The sequence below is a fragment of the Aulonocara sp. 'chitande type north' Nkhata Bay genome, linkage group LG19, assembly GCF_057382095.1.
Source record: "Aulonocara sp. 'chitande type north' Nkhata Bay isolate Kocher_YH1m ecotype deep benthic linkage group LG19, A_spYH_male_GT1.1, whole genome shotgun sequence".
Classification (NCBI taxonomy): domain Eukaryota; kingdom Metazoa; phylum Chordata; class Actinopteri; order Cichliformes; family Cichlidae; genus Aulonocara; species Aulonocara sp. 'chitande type north' Nkhata Bay.
In genome coordinates this window covers 21,462,667-21,485,740 of record NC_141362.1, presented here as the reverse complement: position 1 = coordinate 21,485,740, position 23,074 = coordinate 21,462,667, and the positions used below count along the sequence as shown (strand labels likewise).

General features: G+C 42.1%; 2 protein-coding genes across 3 annotated transcripts in view; both read right to left on the bottom strand.

The window, feature by feature from the left end:
- The window catches only part of fndc3ba (fibronectin type III domain containing 3Ba), a 93,211-nt gene that overhangs the window by 52,894 nt on the left and 17,243 nt on the right, over positions 1–23,074 (bottom strand). For both annotated transcript variants that reach the window (XM_086274316.1, XM_086274317.1), the window contains exons 2-3: positions 18,460–18,605; positions 14,910–14,985 (exon numbers count right to left, since the gene is read on the bottom strand). In XM_086274316.1, the coding sequence (XP_086130442.1) occupies positions 14,910–14,985; positions 18,460–18,576 (193 nt within the window). In that variant the 5' untranslated portion in view covers positions 18,577–18,605. The remainder of the gene's footprint in view (positions 1–14,909; positions 14,986–18,459; positions 18,606–23,074) is intronic.
- Positions 1,181–4,061, bottom strand: LOC147306965 (uncharacterized). The gene has a single exon (XM_086274834.1). The coding sequence runs from the start codon at positions 2,036–2,038 to the stop codon at positions 1,181–1,183; it is 858 nt and encodes a 285-aa protein (XP_086130960.1). The 5' UTR covers positions 2,039–4,061.

Below are 23,074 nucleotides of genomic sequence, written 5' to 3'. Positions count from 1 at the left end.
AAGTGGGCGATAAATAAACAAGAGAGAAAAGCCGATCAGCTGATCATTGATCAGTTTCATGATTGAAGTAGCAACAGGAGAGGAGAGAATGAGAGGAGAAGAGGCAGCTGTGCAGCATAAAGACAGAATAAATCCAGCTTTGTGTCTTTTTTCCATTCTAGCTAAAGTTCGGGACAAACTGCGTCTCTTCTCAGCTCAATACGAAACGTGTAATATTTTCTCTGAATGAGGGACCATTCCATTTTTTTAAGGAGCCGTTGGCAACTCTACTAACTAACCTTATGAATAAAATAAAGTTCACTATCAGTAACATCATAGCACCCACCCAGCTGGCTAAAACGCAGTATGAGTTATTGCAACTGACAGTAAAAAGTCAGCAACATGAAAATAAACTCCACCTAAACTTGGTTCATATCTGACCCAGATAGACTGCAGGTCATAACTTCTTACCTGAAGTTCAGTTCACCTGACACTCGGACTGGTGGCTGCTTCGGGGCTCTCCTCCTGCCTCCCCTTCCCTCATCCACCTGCTGCCTCTGTGGAAGCCCCGCCATAGCCACCACCAAACAACGGAGTTATTTCTACACATCGACCTGCATCTGGCCAATCCACCACCTCTCATTGTTCATGCCGTTACAAAAAAAATAAAAAATAAGTCAAATAAGCCCGATGGCCAGTCCAGCGATGTTAACCTGCAACCAAATCTGCAGCTCCATACAGCAATGTTACGACTTAGATTACATCTTATAACTCATAACTCTTATGTTAGCTGCCCTCAGTAGCATACTGTCTGAAATATTCGACGGCTGCAATAATTCTTTAAGTGTTATTTTTTCCTTGGTATTCTAATTTCACCGAAGTTTACTAAACTCAACAAACTTAATATTACTTACCGGGACATTTATTCTGTCCTCATTTTCTTTCACCGAAAAATTGTTTCCTGCAGTGCGTCTTTCGTGCTTGGCTCTCCTACCTTTGCTAACGTGATGCGCATAGCGCAGAAGCCGATGCTGCATTCACTTACACTCGGATATCTGAGCGTCACCGTGAAAACATAATCGGACATTTGATATTTGATTGAATTTTATTATTTTGCCTTTGGGGTGGCACCTGGGGTGGCCAGTCTGGTTGGGGGGGTGGCCTGTGCCCCCCCAGGCCACCCCGCTGGACACGCCATTGCCTACACATCGGCGCCCCAGCCCCTGACCAAGCGACGGGGACGCGTCCGTTCTGGTGGCCGCCCGCGCATCCAGCGGCAACGGCGAAGCTGGTCCGGAGGTCGGCCGCGTAGCAAGCGGACACGGCCCCACAGGCATGGCCGTGCGCTCCTGCACACAGGCGGCTGGGCAGACGTCAGGCGCGCAGAATCGACTGGTGGCAGCGAGGCTGGACTAGCCAGCCCGCCGATCCCCGGCCTAGCGGGGCTGTCCCGCTCCTCTGCCTCCAACTCCGGCTGCACAGGCTGCCCTGGAGCAGGGACCTCCGTCTCCCCGCACAGCTGCTCCGCCACCGCCTCTGCCACTCCCGTTTGGAGCGGCTCCCCGCACTGCGCCTCCGCCCCCAGCAGGCTCAGCCCCTCGCCCACCTCTGGGTGGAGCGACTCCTCTGCCTCCGGCAGGTGTAGACCCTCGCCCGCCTCGTCCTCGGCCTCCGATTGGAGCGGCTCCTCCACCGCTCCCGGCAGGAGCAGCCCTTCACCCGGCTGCTCCTCCTCCTCCGGCAGGCTCGGACCCCCGCGTGGCTCGTCCACCACCTCCGGCTGCCGAGGTGACCCACACGGCTCCTCCACCGCTTCACTGTCCTCGGGACACACTTGTGGGGGTGGCGCCCAGGCCCAGAGCAGCGCTGCCAGCTCTGCCATCTTCCCCAGGTGGCGTTCGCTCTCCTTCCGCAGCTCTTCCTGTTGGCGACGCACCTCCGCCGCCTGCTTCCGCTGGGTGGCCGCTATTTCGGCCACCCTCTCGGCCAGCTCTTTCCTTTCCTGGCTCTGGTAGGTACCCGCCATGCCGCCTCCTGGGTTTCGGCACCAATGTGGCATGAATAAGGCACGGCGGGACCACGGAGCGACGTTCAGAGCCAACTTTATTTGATTCACGTCACACCACACCACCACCAACCCCTGAGTCCCCGTGTTTTAACACGGCGGGCGTGATTGCGGATGCCGTGCAGGTGCGTCCGCACGGCCCCGCAGACCACGCCCCACCACAGACCACAAATGGCACCTGTTCAGAGACGTGGTGCAGCTGTGAAATCTGTCTCTTTGTTATTATGCTCAGCGTCTATTAGTTTACATTTTGACTGCACAATTGTGAGCTTTTTGTTATGCACAAAAACAACATTGTTTTCTTTTATTTATGGACCATGATTATTTAATAAATGCTGATAATTTATTTTTGAGTAATTTCTTCATGTACATCTACGCTGTATGTAAAGAAAATGCCCGTGTGACATCTGGGACACAGTGTGACTAAGAACTCTCTTTTTGTTCTTAACTTATGGCTTTAAAAAAAAAAAATCGAGATATATATCTTATATCGCCATCCAGCTAAAAAATATCGAGATATGAATTTTGGGTCATATCGCCCAGCCCTAGTAGCTCGTTAACGGAGATTTGCCGTGTTGTGGCGTTAAGGTCATTTCAACGAGATTAACCTGAAAGCACTAGTGGGAACACAACGAATATGACTGCACATTTACATCATCCTAGTGCAAAGACAAGTGGAAGCAGACAAAAACGACAAGCATGCATGCTACAAACTTTACCCGAGTCATTTAGACAGCCGTTGGCACATGATTCTCCTTATGGGGACCTGATATGTTTAATATGCTGCTGAGAATATAGCCCAGAAGAAGCGTATAGTATAGCTTTTATTTTGGAAAGAGACATTTCTCTGTAATAAACTCTCTTTTCCAAAGATGAGTGATTCCTCAATCAGATACAGGGCTCGCAATATCGCTAGCCCGACGTCCCGGGGCTAGCGATTTTTCCAGTCGGGCTACCAAAATCTATCTCTGCCCTGCCCGTCGGGGTATTGTAGGAAGGAAAAATATATGTCAATGCTTTTGCATTCTTTCGGAAATGTAGCTGGGTAATTATGTCATTGGCATCGGTGAGCCACTGTCAATATGTGACATATTGAAATCGCGTTTGAATTTGCGCTTGTTTTTTTGCTTTCACTTTGCAATCGCGCGAACTGTGTATAGAGAGCGACAGCACTGATCTGTGAGTGGTGATAATTTGTGCACCAATTCCTCTGACATCGTCTTATTAATCGTTAACTTACTGCGCAAACATGACAAGTGAAATCTCCCGCAGCAAGCTTAAACATGTAAGAGGTTGATCGCGCAGAGAATCGCTGAGCTTATGTGAGTGCGTGTGTAAAAGCAGCACGATATATATTTTAGTTCTGCTGAGCCAAATAAGACAGGTCAGGGTGAAGAAGTGACAGCCAAAGAAAAGCTTACCACAAAACGGAAAAGTTATGACAAATCAGACTATAAGGCAAAAAGAAAGTGCAGCTTTATGGTTTCATGGACAAAATAATTTCTGTGGCTGCACCCCTAATTTCATGCATGTATTTAAAATATTCCATAGTGGTACTTTGCGACTGAAACTATTCTACGTTTTCCTAAGACTTTTGAGAAACTTTGGCTTTTTTTTTTCCTTTTCTTTTTTTTAGTTATGTAGCTTTTACTTATGCAGATTAGTTTCAATGAGCTCAAGTGTCGGTGAGTACCTGCCAAGACAGCAGCAGCAATTTAAGTGTTTAACACCCAAGAGCCCCAAAGCAATAGAAAACATACACTCAACAAAAATATAAACGCAACACCTTTGTTACTGCTCCCATTCCCCATGGGATGGACGTAGAGACCTAAAATTCATTCCAGATACACAATATAACCATCCCTCCCAAACAGTGGTCACAAATCAGTCCAAATGTGTGGTAGTGGGCACATCTGCTATATTGAGATAATCCATCCCACCTCACAGGTATGCCACATCAGGATGCTGATCTGACATCATGAGTAGTGCACAGGTGTACCTCAGACTGCCCACAACAAAAGGCCACCCTGGAATGTGCAGTTTTTTGCGCTATTGGGGGTCTGGGGACCCAGAACCGGTCAGTATCTGGTGTGACCACCATTTGCCTCATGCAGTGCAACACATCGTCGCATGGAGTCTATCAGATTGTCAATTGTGGCCTGTGGAATGTTGGTCCACTCCACTTCAATGTCTGTGCGAGGTTGTTGGATATTCGTGGGAACTGGTACACGCTGTCGTATACGCCGGTCAAGCACATCCCGAACATGCTCAATGGGTGACATGTCCGGTGAGTATGCTGGCCATGCAAGAACTGGGAGCTGCCAACTCAGCTGCCAACTGCCCTGAACAATGTGAACCATGATTCATCCGTGAAGCGCACACCTCTCCAACGTGCCAGACGCCATCGAATGTGAGCATTTGCCCACACAAGTCTGTTACGGCGACGAGCTGGAGTCAGGTGAAGACCCCGATGAGGACGACGGGCATGCAGTTGAGCGTCCCTGAGACGGTTTCTGACAGTTTGTGCAGAAATTGTTTGGTTGTGCAAACCAATTGTTCCAGCAGCTGTCTGGGTGGCTGGTCTCAGACGATCTTGGAGGTGAACCTGCTGGATGTGGAGGTCCTGGGCTGGTGTGGTTACACGAGGTCTGCGGTTGTGAGGCCAGTTGGATGTGCTGCCATATTCTCTGAAACGCCTGTGGAGACGGCTTATGGTTGAGAAATGAACATTCAATGCACGGGCGACAGATCTGGTTGACATTCCTGCTGTCAGCATGCCAATTGCACGCTCCCTCATTGCTTGTGGCATCTGTGGCATTTTGCTGTGAGACAAAACTGCACATTCCAGGGTGGCCTTTTGTTGTGGGCAGTCTGAGGTACACCTGTGCACTACTCATGATGTCAGATCAGCATCCTGATGTGGCACACCTGTGAGGTGGGATGGATTATCTCAATATAGCAGATGTGCCCACTACCACACATTTGGACTGATTTGTGACCACTGTTTGGGAGGGATGGTTATATTGTGTATCTGGAATGAATTTTAGGTCTCTACGTCCATCCCATGGGGAATGGGAGCAGTAACAAAGGTGTTGCGTTTATATTTTTGTTGAGTGTATGTGCGTTATTATAAATCAAATAGTCCTTTTTTTTATTATTCCAACTTTCCAAATTTTCAGCTTTGTTATCAAATCTTATATACTGCTCCTTTGACAAAAAAATTTATTTTTTAACGTGAACAATAGCTCTGGGACAATTTTAACTTTTAAAGACCAAATCTTCTTGAGTGTGATAACATGTTGGGGGGGGGGAAATGGCCCCCAATTTATCCCAAGGGTTACATTTTTCAAAATAATGTTAACATCTACGTCTTATCCTGTCCTGATAACTGTGTAAACAGCCTCTAAGCATACAAGCCTAAATCTGTGTAGTGTTGAGTATGTAGCCTGTGTGCCAGCCCATACCTCCACCCAACCCAGATCTCTTGCCAGTTCTCCCCCACCTAGAGGAGGAGCGCCGTCGGCCGACCTACTTCTGCTGCTGGGTCTGCTCCAAAGGAGAGCAACGTAATGTCTGGAGGGACACTGAGCCCAGCCACGCTTTGTTCTCAAGATCTTAACATGTGCAAACACACACCCTTGCAGCTGTGCACACACTCACAGTCACCCAAATGTGCACAAACACGCAAAAGCCCTCATAAACTATGGCAAACACATCTTAACAACAGCACGCAAGTGGCCAGATACCCACCTGGGCACTGCGCATAAAGACATGATTGCTCATACGCAACTAATTTGTAGAACACACTGACATTTGGATAGTGCACACTGACAAAACCACGGTCACCTTGGCACACGCAACAAACAACAAAATAAGACATACATGCATTAATTCAAAGCCAGACATAATAACAAACAAACACGCACACCAATCTTGCTTTTTCCAGTTTTATCACGAGACTATTCGCATGCCTTTAGATACAATTGTTTTGGGACTGGTAACCATGCAACACACTGCATGGGTCCAGCATACTTCACTTATCACTTGTCCGGTCGTGCACGGAAGTATACATGCTTGTAGACACGCACAAACACTTCTGATGTGCATAAGCAATAATACATGTGCACACACAAATATACACAATCCAGACACTGATGACTCATTATATCCATTCTCTAATCAACTCTACATGTCTGCTCTCTCTAAGGAGAGAGCGAGTGAGAGAGAGAAAAGAGAAATGCAACAGCTGCTTGTGTGTAAACAGCGTCAAATAATCATTTCCTGCTCTGGTTCCCTGCTTCTTTCTTATTCTCACTCACTTGAATACTCATGATGCATCAAAGCCTTAAACCTTGACCCACTAAGAGTCATATTTTTTTCCATTTTTTCTCCTGCTGTACACAACCTGCTACGTTTGTACCCGGCTGTACTCCTCTCCCATCCTCCCCTCACTTTCCTCCTCCTATCTCTCCACATGTTAATGTCGGGCATTCCTACTGTATGAGTCACAGTCTGAACAGCACCAAGTTTGTGTCCACCACAGAGAGCAGAGAAAGTGTGGAAGAGAAGAGAAGAGAAGAGAAGAGAAGAGAAGAGAAGAGAAGAGAAGAGAAGAGAAGAGAAGAGAAGAGAAGTTGTGTGAATGTCAATGGAAAGAAAGAAGCCGAGACTGGAAGGCCTAGATTAGCAGGGACTTTCCCCTGCTCTCCATCGCTGAATTCCACTGTTTCTGTGTTTGTGGTGCAAGGGTGGGTATGTCCCCTGGCTGTTAGTTGATCAAACAACCAAAGAGGTGAAGATATGGTTGGTACTTTGTTTATAACCTGTACATAGGAAAGAAAAATACTGAAAAGCATCTTTTAAAAAAAAGTTATTACTTAACTGGTTATTCCTTATATTCCTAAATGGAAGTCCCACTAACTAACATGTACTTTTGCCCAATAACACCAGATCAAGGAGGGGAAAAAAGAGGGGTTTCCCTACAAAATTAAAAAAAAACCATGATGTAAACATTCACATGTGGAATTTCCGCAGCTGTGCAGTGCTTTTCACACTAACTGAATCCAATCTGAAAAGCAGCATGTGCAACCCGTGGAGAAGATGCAATATCTTTAATGTTCCTAATAGTGTTATGATTGGTTTTATTTACATAAAAAACATGCAAATCAGCAAACTTGTGTCATTGTTGTGAAGATGAGACTAAAATTAAAAAGAAAATATAGAAACACAGCAAGAATCAGAGAGAGAGAAGGGAGGAAGTGACCGAGCCTGAAAAGAGAGGGAAGAGGAGGAGAAGGAGGGAATAAGGTTGGAGAGTGGGAGAAGTGCTCCAGCTGTACCCTGAGCTTCAAGAGAGCCAAGAATTTCATCCCTGGAAAAGATATTTCTTTTTCTCCATTTCTCCGGAAAAAATCTGTGAGTACTCAGCTGCTGTTTGCCCACGCATCAGCTTTCACAGTGTCTTACATATAAAGACAAACCAGTATTCTCAAGAGTTTTCGTCACCCTTCTCTTTCCCCTAATGCAGCCTTCTCCAGAGCTGGCAGACCAGACCAAGTCAGCAGCAGCACAGGGGTGGCTGGGGTCATAGAGGAAGTGGCCTCACCCAGAATGGATGGTAGCAGGCACGACCAAACATGCAGCATGTGATTCTCTCGGTCTCCCTCTGCGCCTCGTTTTCATTCTGCCTGTCTTCCTTTATTTACTTTGCTTCATTCTATTTTATTTCAGCTGTATCTCTCCCTCCCTCCTTTCCTCTGCCTTTTCATGCCCTACTGTATGAGGGCATTGAGTTTATAAGTGAGGACTGGGCAGGGCATACACAATTAAGTCTCTTTTTCTCTCTCCCTCTCTGCCTCTATCTAAACCACGCACAGAAAAGTCAAGCTTTTAGCCACCGTGTATCAAATGAACCAAACCAATTATCTCTGTCCTTTTGATACTTACAAAGTACTTTGCAGTGCAAAATGCTGAAAAAAAGCAGGTATCCCCCCCACACGCACACACACACACACAAATGTGATCTCTCTAGGCACAAAGAGATCGCATTCCATTACACACCACCTGGAGGGAGAGTCCGTTCCCATGGCGACCAGTTTCCCAAAACCAGGAGGAATTAACACCAAGTTAAGACATACATACACTAAACATACCTCTAGAATTAGTTTTACACCTTGCCTAAGGGCATACAGTCTTGGAGGTAAAAAGGTCTTCCTTTGCCCAGCTGTCAAGGTAAAAATAATAAAATGAAATGCATACAAAGGCATGCACACACCCAAACACACAAGAGCTCTCTATTATTAGATCCCTCTGCACCATGGGGCCTTATGACCAAACCCATTATCCTTATTCTTTTCAGTGAAATATGAAGCATACTACAACAATACAGATTTAGTCGTTATTTAGTAAAAACATCTTTAAACAGAAGAGGAAGAAGAAGAATTAATTAGTGAAGCATATATTTGATTCCATTAAACATTTTTAAACCACTGGATTTTCCAGAAAAAGCATTCTTGCAATGTTGAACAGAAGCCATATCGCTCTACCCTGTGAGAAGCTGTGATCTTATATATAGATATTGTTTTCTTGGGACAGATTAACAATTCAAAAAAGTACATTAGGAAATTTAAAGCTGTGGATGCAAGTGTCTCGAAAGGCTGCACAGGCAGAGAAAATGGGAATTTAGGGCATTAATATACTGTACAGGAAATTGGCTATTGGATTAATTATACTTTGGGCAAAATGCAAATGCAATATTAATTAAAAAATGCATTCATTTGTCAAATCACACACAGACAAAAAGGCAAACAGATTGAGAAACACTTGCATGAACACTTTCCATTTGATCAGATTTACAAAAATAAGGCATAAAAACACAATAAATCCTTTTAGCTGACAGTTCAGCTAGATAACAGACATCAGTCAAACCTATCATTGCACAGCAATTTTCATTCAGTCTACTGTCACAAAATTGAGTATTCCGATTTCAAGGAAGGCTTGTTAAAAGTTCCTCGAACAACCACACCTGCTTACAAGCAGCACCAGGATGGTCCGAAACAGTACCGTAAATTAAGGATTTCAGTGAAAAATGTATTTGTGTGTTCTCCACCAGCTTGTTTAGAACCATCTGGCAAGGTGTAAACACAGACTGAGACTTTCCACCGTATTTCTCTCAACCAGCTATTTCCATTTACATCAAAGGGTTTGCAGTGTAGAAGTGTGCACTCTGTGCAGAAGGCCGGTCAAAGAAAACCTTGATAACCCCATGTAGCGACACAGTGAAGCCAGTAAGAGACTGAGCAAAAAGCTGAAGTTGAAACTGAGGAAAATGGAGAGATAAATGAAGAGAGTAGTCAGACAAAGAACAAACACAGAGGAGGTACACCTAAATTTCCTCCATCAACCCTTTTTTTCCATATCAGTTTAGGTTTGTTAAATTTGAGGACAAAACCATGTTTAAAATAACAATATGATCAATCGACATTTTTTCCACAAATATAATCATCGAATTTTACAAAACTGGATCCAAGACAACAGACAAAAGCAAGGAACAGGGGAAGAGAGTAACAATCGGGGGGATCCAAAAAGATTAGGTATGAGCAGAGCGCACACCTCTAATGGCAAAAGACAGCAGATCTTGCCATGATTCATACAGTACCCTGCTGTGTCCAGATGCAGAGAAACACTGGCAGGGTCCACCATAACCATTGTTTCTCAGAGAAGAAAAAATGCCTGGGCTAACAAGGCCTCAGCAGAGACCAGAAACACATTTTCCATTATGCCACTGCAATATAACAGCAATGAGAGTGGACTGCATGCAATTCATCCATTCCAAATTCAGAAATCAGCGTAAAAGGAGAAACATCAACCAATTCTTTTGGCTTAATATGAAGTCCCAACAGCCTGCATTTATATTTGATTATATTTCTTATATGAAGAATTGTTTCATTAATCTTTTTGTGGCCCATTAAAATTGGAAGAAAAAGCAATAAAGAAAAGAACAAAATGTGTGATTTGAGCTTTCTCTACTCTCAAGGGACAAGACAAAATAAGAGCATGTGGAATCGCAGGATAATCTTTGGGTTCTATACCTTCAAGATAAAAAAATTCCACAAACCAAAAGTTGGAAGTGAAATATACTTTGCACATAGACCTCTCCGAATTGCATTATGTAACACAGACAGAAAAGAAATGTAATTGAAAACACAGAGAATGTTCTAAACCAGGGATGTCAAACTCACTTTACATCACGGGCCACATGCAGCCCAGTTTGTTCTTAAGTGGGTTGGACCAGTGAAACTCCACTTTCCTTCACTGTAAGAACACTTAACTGAACATTTGATCCCTGAGATGTCTTAATATCAGAAAACGAAGTGCAATTTCAGCAGTACGTCCCAGTTTTTTACATCAGGGGTGTCAAACTCAAATACACAGTGGGCCAAAATTCAAAACTGGAACAAAGTCGCGGGCTAACATTAATATTTATTGAAAAAAAAAATTTCCTTCAGATATAAGAATGAATCTTTTCTTATGGACTCAAATAAGTTTTGCTGGAAAACTGAATATGGAACAAGCAAAGCTTAATACTAAACAATATATATATTAGCTGTATAATACCAGTAGGCCAGATCTAATAGTAATTTGGTATGGCTTCGCGGGCCAAATGTAATTAGGCTGCGGGCCAAATTTGGCCCGCGGGCCAGAGTTTGACACCTATGTTCTACATGATCTGTGTGTAAATTACAGAAAAGATTTTGGCAGCTCATTGTCCAGACTGTCCAGTATTTATAAAACAGAAAGTTTTGGTTAATTCCTTTTATCTAACCAACATTTTTATAGTAGATTCTAAAAACAAGAACATTTCTGTCATTTAATTGTCATCCTATTGCTTAACTATTTTACTACTACTTAACTACTCATGTAGTATGAATGCCAATAGGGAAGTACTACTGCTACTACTGTAAAACACCGCCGAAAGTCCAAAATCTTTGTACACCTTCACATTTTCCAAATCTTTAAACTACACCAGATTCAAGTCTTCATCAGGCTGATTCTGGCCCACAGGCCTTTTATTTCTCTAAACCAACCATTCTTGTTGCTCTAAACCAACCATTCTTGTGTTAAAGAAAGAATTTACCGATTGAAATCCCGTTGCAGTACCAATGTGCCAAAAAAAAGTTTCTGTGGAAACAAGACATCCTGGTTGTGGGGCTATTAGACTTTTTTTCACAGATATTCCACTTTAAAGGCTTTCTTTATGATACATTTGCTTGTTTGTACTGCCACCAACCTGGTGAAATGGATCTTGAGTGTCTCATTCTGCAAAGCATGCTCAATCAGAGGAGCGGTGTTCCATGGTGCTGGCCACTGTTCCCCCGTGTCAGCAGTGCGCGATTGCTCACGTGCTCAGCTTAGAGGGAACATTGGTGATGGCTCTGGCTTTTTAACATGTTCGGTTTGGTTCTTTGGTAGCGGGTCATGCAGCAACACAACAAGCCTTAGCACACATGCTCCACCAAGCACAGTCAATTAAAAAACAAAACAAAATCATAGCGTTAAGCAATACAAGAGGTGAAAGTTCTCCATTCACTGTGAAGGACACACTAACAGTTACTACTCATACTTCTCAGCCTCACATATACATTTATTATATTACAACAGAGAATAATTCCAAATGTCCACAGAAGACCAAGGCAAACAAACCCCATGTATTATACTGAAATGCATTTTAAAAACACTGCAGCCAGTAAACTGAGGACTTACAGGATTACTGCTCATTAACTAGAAAACTAATCAACTAAACCTTGTGGTTATTATCAACTACGCCCTAAATTTCAGAAGAAATTAAGCTGGTGCCACCCAAACTTCATGATGTCATATTCTCCCAGGCAGGGCACAGCTTCCTGCTCTTCACCCTCTGGCCTCATCATCCCTCGTAAAAGTCCAACAAAGACCAAACAACACAGTAAACCAACACAGCCTTGTAAAACACACACAGACACACACGCGCACACAACGCATATTAACACACTCACATTCCAGAGCAGGGTGCTCTAACACACCCTCGAGTCTTGTCCTTTGATGTGAGTGTGGGAAAGCTCAGGGGAATTGTCTTAGTGGGGGAGGGGGACAGACAGGGGGACGGACGGGGGTGGGGGGCAAAAGGGAGGAGGGGGAAGGTGGGAACAGTGAGAGGGTAGGAGTGTGTGTGGGGGGTCAGATGAATCTGGCCCCTGGATCACTGAAGGGTCATGCTGCTTCAACAAGGGATGGAGACATGCAGTCATACACATGCAGAAATGATGCTAATAAGTTGCTGGAAAGGATTTCAGGTCAAGATACAGTCTTTCACTGGATCAATGAAGGAAAGGGACACAAAAAAAGAGACGGTAAAGACAGATCTCTAACATATCTGAAAAGTGGTAAAAAAAAAATGGCTTTAAATATATATTTTAGAGCATTGTGAATTATTTCAATATGCACAAAAAAAGCTCTGAAAGGATTTCATACGCCCTGAGGTTATGGGATTCGTGGACCTTAGTAAGATTTTATGTACACTTTCAGCTAAAATAAAAGAACATAATTGAGCCTGTAGCAGTTAGCAGGGGTGTGGTTAATGAGCAGTACTTAACATCAATCCGGCAAATACAATAGCCTCTTCTCTGCTCCAGGTTTGCCTTAAGGTCAAGACAGATGAACGAGAGGAATAAAAAGGAAAAGGGAGGGAGGTAGCAGGAAAAGATGATGAGAGGAAGGAAGGGAAGAGAAGTGAGGAGAGGAGAAGGAAGGTCTTGTGGTTCATATGAAAGAATCTTTTCTGGCTGCTGCGTTGACGTCTTCAGGCTGGTCCTGCCTTGGCAGAGCATCCATGTCTGCGTGTGTACGTATATGCATGTTTGCATGCATGCACGTACCACACTGCAGCAGCTAAACAGAGGTTACTTTATATAAAAGCTGGTTCCTGGCTGTGCCCTGAGGTCTCTGTAATCTTGCTCTGTCGCACACACTTGCACACAAGTACACTGCAATGCAAACACACAAGCAGGGCCACAAATACACAAGCATGCGCGAACACGAACCTCTGAGGTCTCACTAATCACACTGAGTCTCTCTAAAGTGCAACTCAGTTATCCTTCGGAACACACTGCCACACTCCAGCTTTCATTAAACTCAGTGACCTCTTGCCGACTAAGATAGAGAGAAAGTTTGTGCGTATGTGTGTTTGTGCGTGTGTGGTCCTTCACATTAATAATATCTGCATTCAAAGAGGGCTCAAAGTCTGTAATGTTCCACCTAATTTGCTGTCTGCGACTGTAGTAAAAGGCACCAAAAAGGTGCACAAAGACACACATTGTGCCTTCGATGCCAAATTTTCAAGTACAAACACGCAACCACACAAACAAACAGAAAGATGGCAGATCCCAGCTACATCAGTACTGTGTCTTTTTGCAAATCACTGTCTGGTATCCCTCTCATATATCCACTTTCTACATTAAACCATTCTTTCGTCTGTCGTTTAGCTGTTTTTCTACAAGTCACTAATTCACTTATCTTATCTGGCAACTGTATCTTCCCATCTTTGCATACATCCATTAAATCATGCACCGTTTCTATCTGGCTTTATCTGTGCCCATAGCTCTGCCTGGAGCAGTCTCTCTGATTTGAGGGGAAAATTGAATTACAAGGCGGGTGGAGGAAAAGGTGGTGGGATGCCATTTGTTACAACACAGTGTTGTGGTAATGCGTCTTTTTTGTTTTGTTTTTTTAATAAATGGGCGACAGTGACTGAGTCGAGACTGCTGTCTGTCTTTCTTTCTTACAGAAAAAAAATTCAAAGGCTGAAAAAAAAAAAAAGAAGGAGCGAGTGAAGAAGATGCAGATTGAAAAAGACTGAGAAGAAAACAAAGATGTCCTTTCAAAGTTACATTTCTGACATCATCAAAGTGAGACACAATTTCAGCAGAGTTGTGTTACTGCCACCTCCTTCCGTCTTTGAGCGATCCTAAGTGGCTTGTATTTCCAGTCTTTTCATGCACTGCTATCAGATGCAACCACAGTGAAGCCATGGCTGCCCACTCTGTCTAAATCTGTCATTGTGTAGACTATGCTTTCAATTAGCTGTACTTCATTTGGAGATAACACCCTTAGATCCCATTCCACTTGCTTTCCGTTTCCTCTTCCAAAGTTCTTCCTGCATTATTGACCAGTCTACTAAAAGGTCTCACCGTTTCTGGAGTTTCTGCATTTTCTGCATTTGTAGTCTTATATATACACTCGGAATTTCAAAAGGGTTGAAATCCAGCTGAAAACACTTCATTTCCAGGCTTTCTGGTTAGAAAAATAAACCATTAAACCATTAGCCATTGTGGTGGTTAATGATACAGTCACACTAATATGGACTGTTTAAAAATAAGTAACTTACTGGTCTGCATGTGCAAACACATGAGAACTGAAATGTCTGTCTCTCTGTGTTGGCTCTACCATGTACTGGCAGACTGTCTGGGATTTAAGTCTGACCAGGTAGAAAGGAAGACTTTTGAAAACTCTCTGAGACTTTATTGGACAGCTACTCCTTTGACATTGCTATGGTTTTCTCTGGTAATGGATAATACTCAAAGTAAAAGTCGATTATTTGCTTTCACATTTACCAATCAAAGATTTCTAAGCATAGACTGCATTAACATTATTTGTTTTTCCGTAAATGTTTTTAACTTTTAGGAGTCAGCCCAAAGATCTCATTTAAATCTTGTTCAGCCAGGATATAATTAAAATGATGGGTAATACTCTGTCTCACAGTGACAAACATCAGAGCGGCCACCAGGCTACATGTTAATATGATAACGTAATAATATCGTAGAGGACTGACCCTGGATGCATTGCAGTGAGCCGTCCTCTGCCCGGATAGTAAACGTCTCCCCCGGGTTCACCTGCACCAGGATTACCTGCACAAACACATAAAAAAAAACAACAACAAAAAAAGAATCAAACTTTGTGACAAAAATATCTATAATTTAAGGGGAAAAACATGTATTAAACATTTTTCTTTAGCAATCACAGAACAGGACAGATACTCAGCTAGGCAGAGCTTGCAGCAGTGACATAACACAATAACCATCGGCTCTCATAGTTCGGCAGAGAGTTCACACATATGAATGAGGTGTTAGAAAAGCTAATGGTGACACTATTGCTGCCATCTCACAGACTCTTATTTAAGAAAAGCCTTCATCTTTTAACCACTCTTACAAGAATAAAACAAGTATGCACAAATACATCTAACAGACAGATGGACGCACACACAGACAGGTGAGCGCACACAAATGAATTCAAAACACATGACATCGTTTCGATTTCTCAGCGCTTCTACCTAATGTGCCTGAGGGGAGAACGCATGCACCTTACCGTCATATTTTCCGCATACAGATTGTTCAGAGTGTACACGTGGCTGTACACATGAAACAGGTGCCCCTCCATTGCACACAAACACACACACACACACACACATACACGTATTCAGGCACACACGCATGCACACACAGGCACAGCCCTGTCTATGCTCTACAGGTGTGCCGCTGTAAAATCCTCATATCCTACGTTCCTTCTGTAGTGACTGCATCTTCTCCCATCTCAGCGCTAACCTGCTCCTCTCCCTCAGTCACACACACTCACACACTTCCTGCTCTGTCTGCTGCAGCGGCTGCTGTTGCTATGGGAACCCCCAGCACAGGGTGACCCATGTTTCCCAAGGATTGAGAAAACCCCTGCATTAGACCATGTAGGTGTGTATGTGTGTGTGTCTGTGTACTGTTATACCATCACATGTCAAGATCACTCAATGCGCAAAATAATCATGTAGCACATTTGTTTTGATATTATGACTGATTAATGAGACTATAATGACTCAGTCAGTAGTGATTAAGTCAAAGTGACCCAATTCTTCTACCTTTAGTTAGGATTATAGAAAACAAACATATTTTTTAAGATTAAAACCAGAAAAGGCTTCTAAGTGTAACCACTTGTGATTTATGATTTAAAAGCTCCTTTTAAAAGGCATCAATTACAAATTACAAAAGTGCAAGAGCAGGGCTCTTTATTAAACACGGGAAGTTAAATTAGCAAACCCATACTGACATTATTCAACATTTTACATAAAAAGTGGCATATTGAAAACATTTCACTCAATGTTTCTATGGGCACTTTTGGACCACAGGATATCATTCACAGTTCTAGGTTTTAGGGTCTATTTTCACTTCCATAGACTTTCTCTGCAAAAGAGTAACTGAAACAGGATTACAACTAGTGCAATTACATCACCTTATAGTTTTGAATGCAAATGGAACTCTTTGGTGTGAAAGTGGTAGTGTGATGTTGTTGAGCTATATCATTAACTGCATGGGTTACCATCTTTGCTCTCATGTTCCTTAAGGTCTGAAGTGATTCTGAGCTGTTGTGAATATGTTCATTAAGATCTTGTACAGTACACTGGTTTCACACCAACATGGTTGTCACTAAATCTTTTATGTTTTGAACTGTCTTCGGTCCACTTTTAGTGTTTCTTTCTCTCTTTAGATATTTATCTGGAAAGGCACCTATAACAAGTACAGCGGAGAAGCTTTGCACCATTTCCTCACTACTATCACTGCCATAGGTTAACAAGAAAATTCCTCAGAAATATTGAAGGGAAGCGTGTCCTTCCCTTTTACTCACTAGTCTCTGACCCATAATTCTGATGCACTGATCATAAACTAAAGAAGTAGACAGCCTAAACACAAATACATTTGTGTTTAGGCTTTCAGGTTTAAACAGACCCCTTCCACTATGGCTTACAAGTCTCATGCACAACAGTGGCCAGATATGGAAATGGATATGAATGTCTGAATATTGCAAATGTTTTGGACAGTGCTTTACAGATAATAACTAAAATAAATGTCTTTAATCAGATTGCAGATGGATTTCATAGCTTAAGCAATAATAGTCAATAATAAATTAGCGTGCCTAAGTCCATTATGTGGTTACAAACTCTCAGAAGGACCAGCACTCCAATTGAAACTGAATAAAATGATTTATAGGCATTTCTTCGGCATGTAAAACTAACTGACCGTCCTACAACAAAGAAATGTGACCAATACTGTAGATCCCAATAATATAGCTAATAGAAGGTTGTAACTGGAGCCTCTCATTGACTACATTGATGCACATTATTATTCAGCTACTTCAGGTTTCTATATATTTAAATACTATTACAGTAGGACAATTAAAAGTATTTTGATATTTGTTTTAATCACAATAGATAATTAGATAGTAACTAATTTTTCTAAAATATAACTAAGAATTTGAACACACTGTTGGATTTGATGTGATGAGAGAGCCTCCATAGTGAATTTTGTTTTTACAGACAAATTATGACAGAACGCTCTTATACAAAAACAGGCATGTATGTATACATGATCTCGTTGCATGTACCAAAGCCACTGACTGATAACCACAATCATAAACAGGTGAAGGTAGGTGGATAAAGAAACAAGGAAGCTGAAACTGAAGCAAGCCGACAAACACGTAAGTATGTATTCAGACTCAACACAGACACTTGCGTGCCCACACAGAAACGAATACACACACGTACACGCAGACAGACCAAGAAACAAACAAATAGACACACACACGCAGAGTCAAATCTATATAATCATCGGTCTAGATCACTGATTCCATACTGGGAACCAAGTTTTAAACTGCAGGGTGTTAGAATAAAAAGAGAGCCCTAACTGCTGTGTGCCGCAGCCAAAACCCCCCCATAACTGTTATGTGTTGCAGCCAAAACACTCCCACGATGCTTCCTCTGGACTGTGAGGGAACAGGCTGGGGATGGTGCATAAACATCATTATCCTTCATATACCAAAAACACACAGTGTGGGGGAAAAAAAGAAAAAAAAAGTGTGTGTGTGACAACAAGATTAGACCGAGGTGAATTAACTGTGATGCTTTTCATTACGCCGATCGCTTCCTTTTGCCTGTGCAAAGCCCGGGTGCGGTTTTGTACTCTGAAGGTGATCCAGTTGGCTCTACAGCACCTGATAAGATCGGTCTGTCACAGAGAAGCAGATGTCCGTGTGCAAACTATTGCAAGTTTGCACACGTAAAGGTTTGAAATCTATCAATAAAGCCATTCAGTGTTTTAAATATTGCCTTTAAAGCTGCGCCAAAGGAATAAGTAATGCATTTGAATATACCTGTATGTATTTAGTAGTTTATCTTCTGTGACACACGAGGGCTTTTCTCTAGCAATTTTTATGGCAACAATCCGTGTGGTAGGTGCTCAACTGACAACAGAGAAGTGTGCGCTGTACTGTTTGATGTACAGGAAATGCACATTGCAGACATGCGTGTGCGTTTGTTCGTGTCAGCGTGAGCGAGTATTTACCTGCTGTGTCGCATCGCCGTTAACCATGTGAGGCATGAGAGGGACCTCCCCGTTCAGGAGGGGGGGCGGAGCCAAGTCCAGCGGAATCTGGTCTGTCATCATCATTGTGACGTACATTCATGGAGAAATTGACTGAACTGCCCTACCTGGGAAAGTACAGAAATAAGAAATACATTAGTTACGAGCATTCATTCATTTAAAAGTCTGAAACTTCCTTGTGCTGAATGATTTCCTTTGAAGCTACTGTTGGCTATATTTCAAACACATTTCTTGTCTGACCAGATTTTTAGTTTCAGACCATCAAACCTACTTTTTGGAAGGAATTGTTGGACATTTTTGGGAAATATGCTTATGTCCATCTTGGCAAAATGTCTTTCCTTTTTATATTGACCTGGACCAAGAGGACAGCTAGCCTGACTTAGCCACAATGACTGGGAGCGGGTTGAAGCAGCTAGATAGGCTCCATTTTAATGTAACACAATCCACCGACAAAGCTCCCCAAGTCACAAATTAAGTCTAGTTTGTTTAATTTTCACATAAACTGAGTTATAAAAAAAGGCTTTGAGTTTTTTATGTTAAAGTAAACTTATGAGCTGCTGGATGTAGCTTCATTCTGAATGGGCAGACACTAAAAAGACATTGACTTTCTACTAAACTCTCGGTAACAAATATTTAACCATTTTGCAATTAAAATTAAATCTAGACTGTGCCCCACCTGTATTTTGCCAGCCTCCCAGTGTGTTTGCATTAGTGTTTACTGTGCAGATTCCTGATTAACAAAGCAATTTTCCACTTCATGTGAGCGTGAAAACCTTCTTGAGGCACTTTTATTAAATTTGTCTGCTTTGTTTAACTGTAGCCAAAACAGTTTTCATTCCTATGTGGATAAGATCTTGGATTTTTTTTTAAGTGTTATATTTCTAATAACAGAGGTAGAGGTGAAAAATGATACAACGACATATACTCAAAAGAATAAAACTAGAATGAGCTACAGCAAAGAATTTAAAAAGTTTGCAGACAAACGCAGAGATAAAGCAAGATTGATTTTAGCAAGTATAACAAAAAAATACAGTTTTGCATAAGAGAAAACACATAGAAAAGGGGCATTATTCCACTGTTTCAGCTCACAATGAATTTGCACAGGCATATCAGCTTTCATAAAATACAACAAGTCATATCATGTCAATATAAAGGTAAAAGATTAAAGAGGCAAAGGAAAATGGAGATTAGAGTGAGAGACTAATTCAAAGCTCTTCCCACCAGCAATAGTCTGGTAAAATAGAGGAGAGATTATATCCTGTTTGGAGGATTAATTTTTATGAAAGAAACACTAAATGAATATGGTCTGGCTCTTATAGGTGAATAAGGATAACTGCACCTGCTCGTAGCTTTGAAAATATAACACAGAAGACGAGCATTACATGTAAACATGCAAAGAGGCTGCAGGAATGGGAAGTCTTTTCAGGTCTTCTGAGGTCAGCTGTGCTGGCACTCTTTGCAGAGTAACTGGGAGCTAAATCTGGAGATGGTTTCTTTGCTTGCATAATAAAGCGGTAGCAGTAAAACCAAAAAGCATAACTATGAAAAAAATAAAAACAACAACCAGTGCCATTCATCTTAAGTGGAAAATAACATGGCATCACCTAAATGGCTACAGGGGGAGAATTTAAAGGAAGCCAAGCGACATGTGTCAGCCGCGCACGTGGTCTTCATTAGGGCTGAAAACCAAGTGGCAAACCCTAACCTTAACAGTCAAAATGTATGTACTTCTACGTACACACAGCGAAAACCACGTAGATAAACACACAAGTGTACCACTGAGGTACAGTTACATCACCCATGTAACTCATGCAGATGGGGGAAATATATACAGACCCACGCATATACAACAGGTAAATCCAGGAACCCCGGCCAAAATATTCTGCAAGAGCAACCGAAGCTCACACATAAACACATACATAAGCACACACATACAGACGTGCACAGGTTCATTGCCAGAGGTGGATTTCTCAGTGACGTACAGGTTTAAATTTAAGGCTGCTGAGTGAAATCGCAGCTAAGGAGCTACTGACTAATGGCTCTAAGCTGCTATTAGCACACATATGATACACATACAGGATCAAATACTTTAAGTGAAGGAAACTTATGAGATATCCATTGCACTCACTCACAAGCTCGCTAAAAGGACTGTAGAGAAAACAGCTGCATGTTAGTGTGCGACTTCTCTTTCAGCTGGTCGTCTTCTAGCACAGACAAGGTCACAAGAAGGGTTAGTGGATCATACAGCTGTGGCTCATACTGTCGCATCATTAAAAACACACTCACACCACTCTTTGAACACAGTTTTAACAGTTTTCAATCTTTCTCTTCTTATTATTCTTATTTTTTTTCTTTGTCTGTCTTTAACTGTCTTTCTGACTCCATCTGAGCCCCGTTCCCAGCTCAGCCTGGCCATCCTGCGTTGAAAACACACACACACACACACACACACACACACACACACACACACACACACACACACACACACACACACAGAGTTTTGTCCAGGACACATCACAGACAGATGGCAACACCACTGTCGGCTCTGCCAGGAAAAAGAAGAGCGAGACACAGAAGCTAGCAGAGAGGAAGAGAGGGGATAAGCAACTGTAAGATCAGCACAGATAATAAATAGAGAGCAAACTAGGTGAAGTACATTCCAGTACATGACCTTGTGTTCCTAAAACAAACTCAAAGTTCCCAAGGAAATTCATCGCATGCAGAAATGAGATTCTAATGTGCATTATGTGAACGATGCAAATAGAAACCTGGCGTTGGGTATCACTTGCAGGAAGTGTTTTCTGCATAATAGTAGAATTTTCAGCTGGAAAATCCACATTGTTTAAAAAAAAAAAAAATACAAACACAAAGAGTGTTTGAGAACTTTTTAAAAAAAATCTTCCTGAGATTAAGATGAGAAGGTGAATACCAATTTCACGTTTCTGTCTCGATCTGGGGCCATAAGACTTATTAGCTTAGCATAAAAAACCGAAAGAAGGTGGAAACACAGAAACCAAATGTAACAAAAATTGAGTAACAAAATTCAAAACTGACATATTTATTCCTTATAGACTGTAAAACTAAAAAAAAAAAAGATCTTGTTATGGTTTATGATCAGCAATAACAGGATCCCTACATTAAGTCCATGTGAGGGTCATTTTTTAGACACCTTTGGAGGTAGAAATACGATATCAAAGGTATTAAATTCCTCCTCTTGTTGAAAAAGATGCCGTTAGTTTATTTTCCAAAATGTCAAATTATTACCTTTCGTTCACAGAGCAGCCTGGAAACAAATACAATGGTGTTTTATCCAGCTTACAGATGTCTTATATCATTTCTTGGCATTGACGTTCTCCAAATTTAAACACAACCTTTTTGCTGCAATTTGGAGGAAGTGATGTGTAAAATTACATAGTGTAGAAGCAACTTTATGAAAAAAATAAAAAACTCAAAACTATTTCCACTGTGATGCAGGCTTCATTGTTGATTCTGTAAAAATCGCCTCAGACACACAAGAGAGGGAATACGCACTTTGTTTTGCAACTTTTGCATGTTGTCGAACAAATCCCATGTACATATTTGGAAATCTAATGCAATGATGAATGAATAATACCCTTTGTTATACAGTGGAATCATTACCAGGCGCATTTAGCTGCTGACAGCTTCAGACATCACTGTGCTCACACTCATGCACAGTTATACAAACACAGTCGGTGGTTTCTGTTCCCCAAAGGAATGCAGGAGGAATAAGGTGTTGATTCCCAGCGGGGATAAAATGTTAAATTGAAAAATTCCATCTTGAATCCAGAAAACAATCAACCACTTGTCCGTGTGTATGCGTGTTTGTGTGTATGTATGTGTGCGCGTGTGTCAGTATGGCAGAAAGCCTTGTGTAAGCATGGAAACTGCCTCTCCAACATAAAGATGCATAGAGTAAAACATACTCTGAGCTGAGATATATACACACTCACACAGTAAAACCCCAGATATTCAGGGGCAGCACTGACCTCATAACTTCAGTCGTTACTCATACAGTCATTCATCATTCACACACACGCCCAATGACTCCAGTTTGTCCATCCTGATGAAGCATAATGGATATTCACAACCACCTAACAGACTGTCTGATTTACTTCCAGTCGTCTGCTTCACACCTCATTCTCCCTACCATCACTTACACAGCCAAGGAAATATAAACACACATACACACACATTTGTGTAACAGACGCAGGTAAAATCTCCAGAGCCTGGCATTAAATCTTGTCTTGAAAACAGCTACTGAAGTCATCACATTAAGCAAAAAATAAACGCCATTCAAAGAGTCCAACGGAGAACTTTTCCTGTCAGCAGAAAGTAGACCACCAACTTCCACTTCTCTTTTTCCTTCTATGAATGAATTGCCTATAAACAAGAATTTAAAAAGACATGATGAAACTGATCAGCTCTACTTCTCCATCTTCCCGAACCGCATTTGTTTATGATGCAAAGAAAATAAAGCAGCGGGACTAAAAGGGGTTTCTCCAGGAAAGTAAAAGAAGCCACAGGACCTACATTCACTTCCTGACTGTAAATATCT

What these genes read in the sequence shown, in the direction of transcription:
- LOC147306965 (XM_086274834.1), bottom strand. Translation starts at nt 2,038, where the DNA reads ATGCCACATTGGTGCCGAAACCCAGGAGGCGGCATGGCGGGTACCTAC.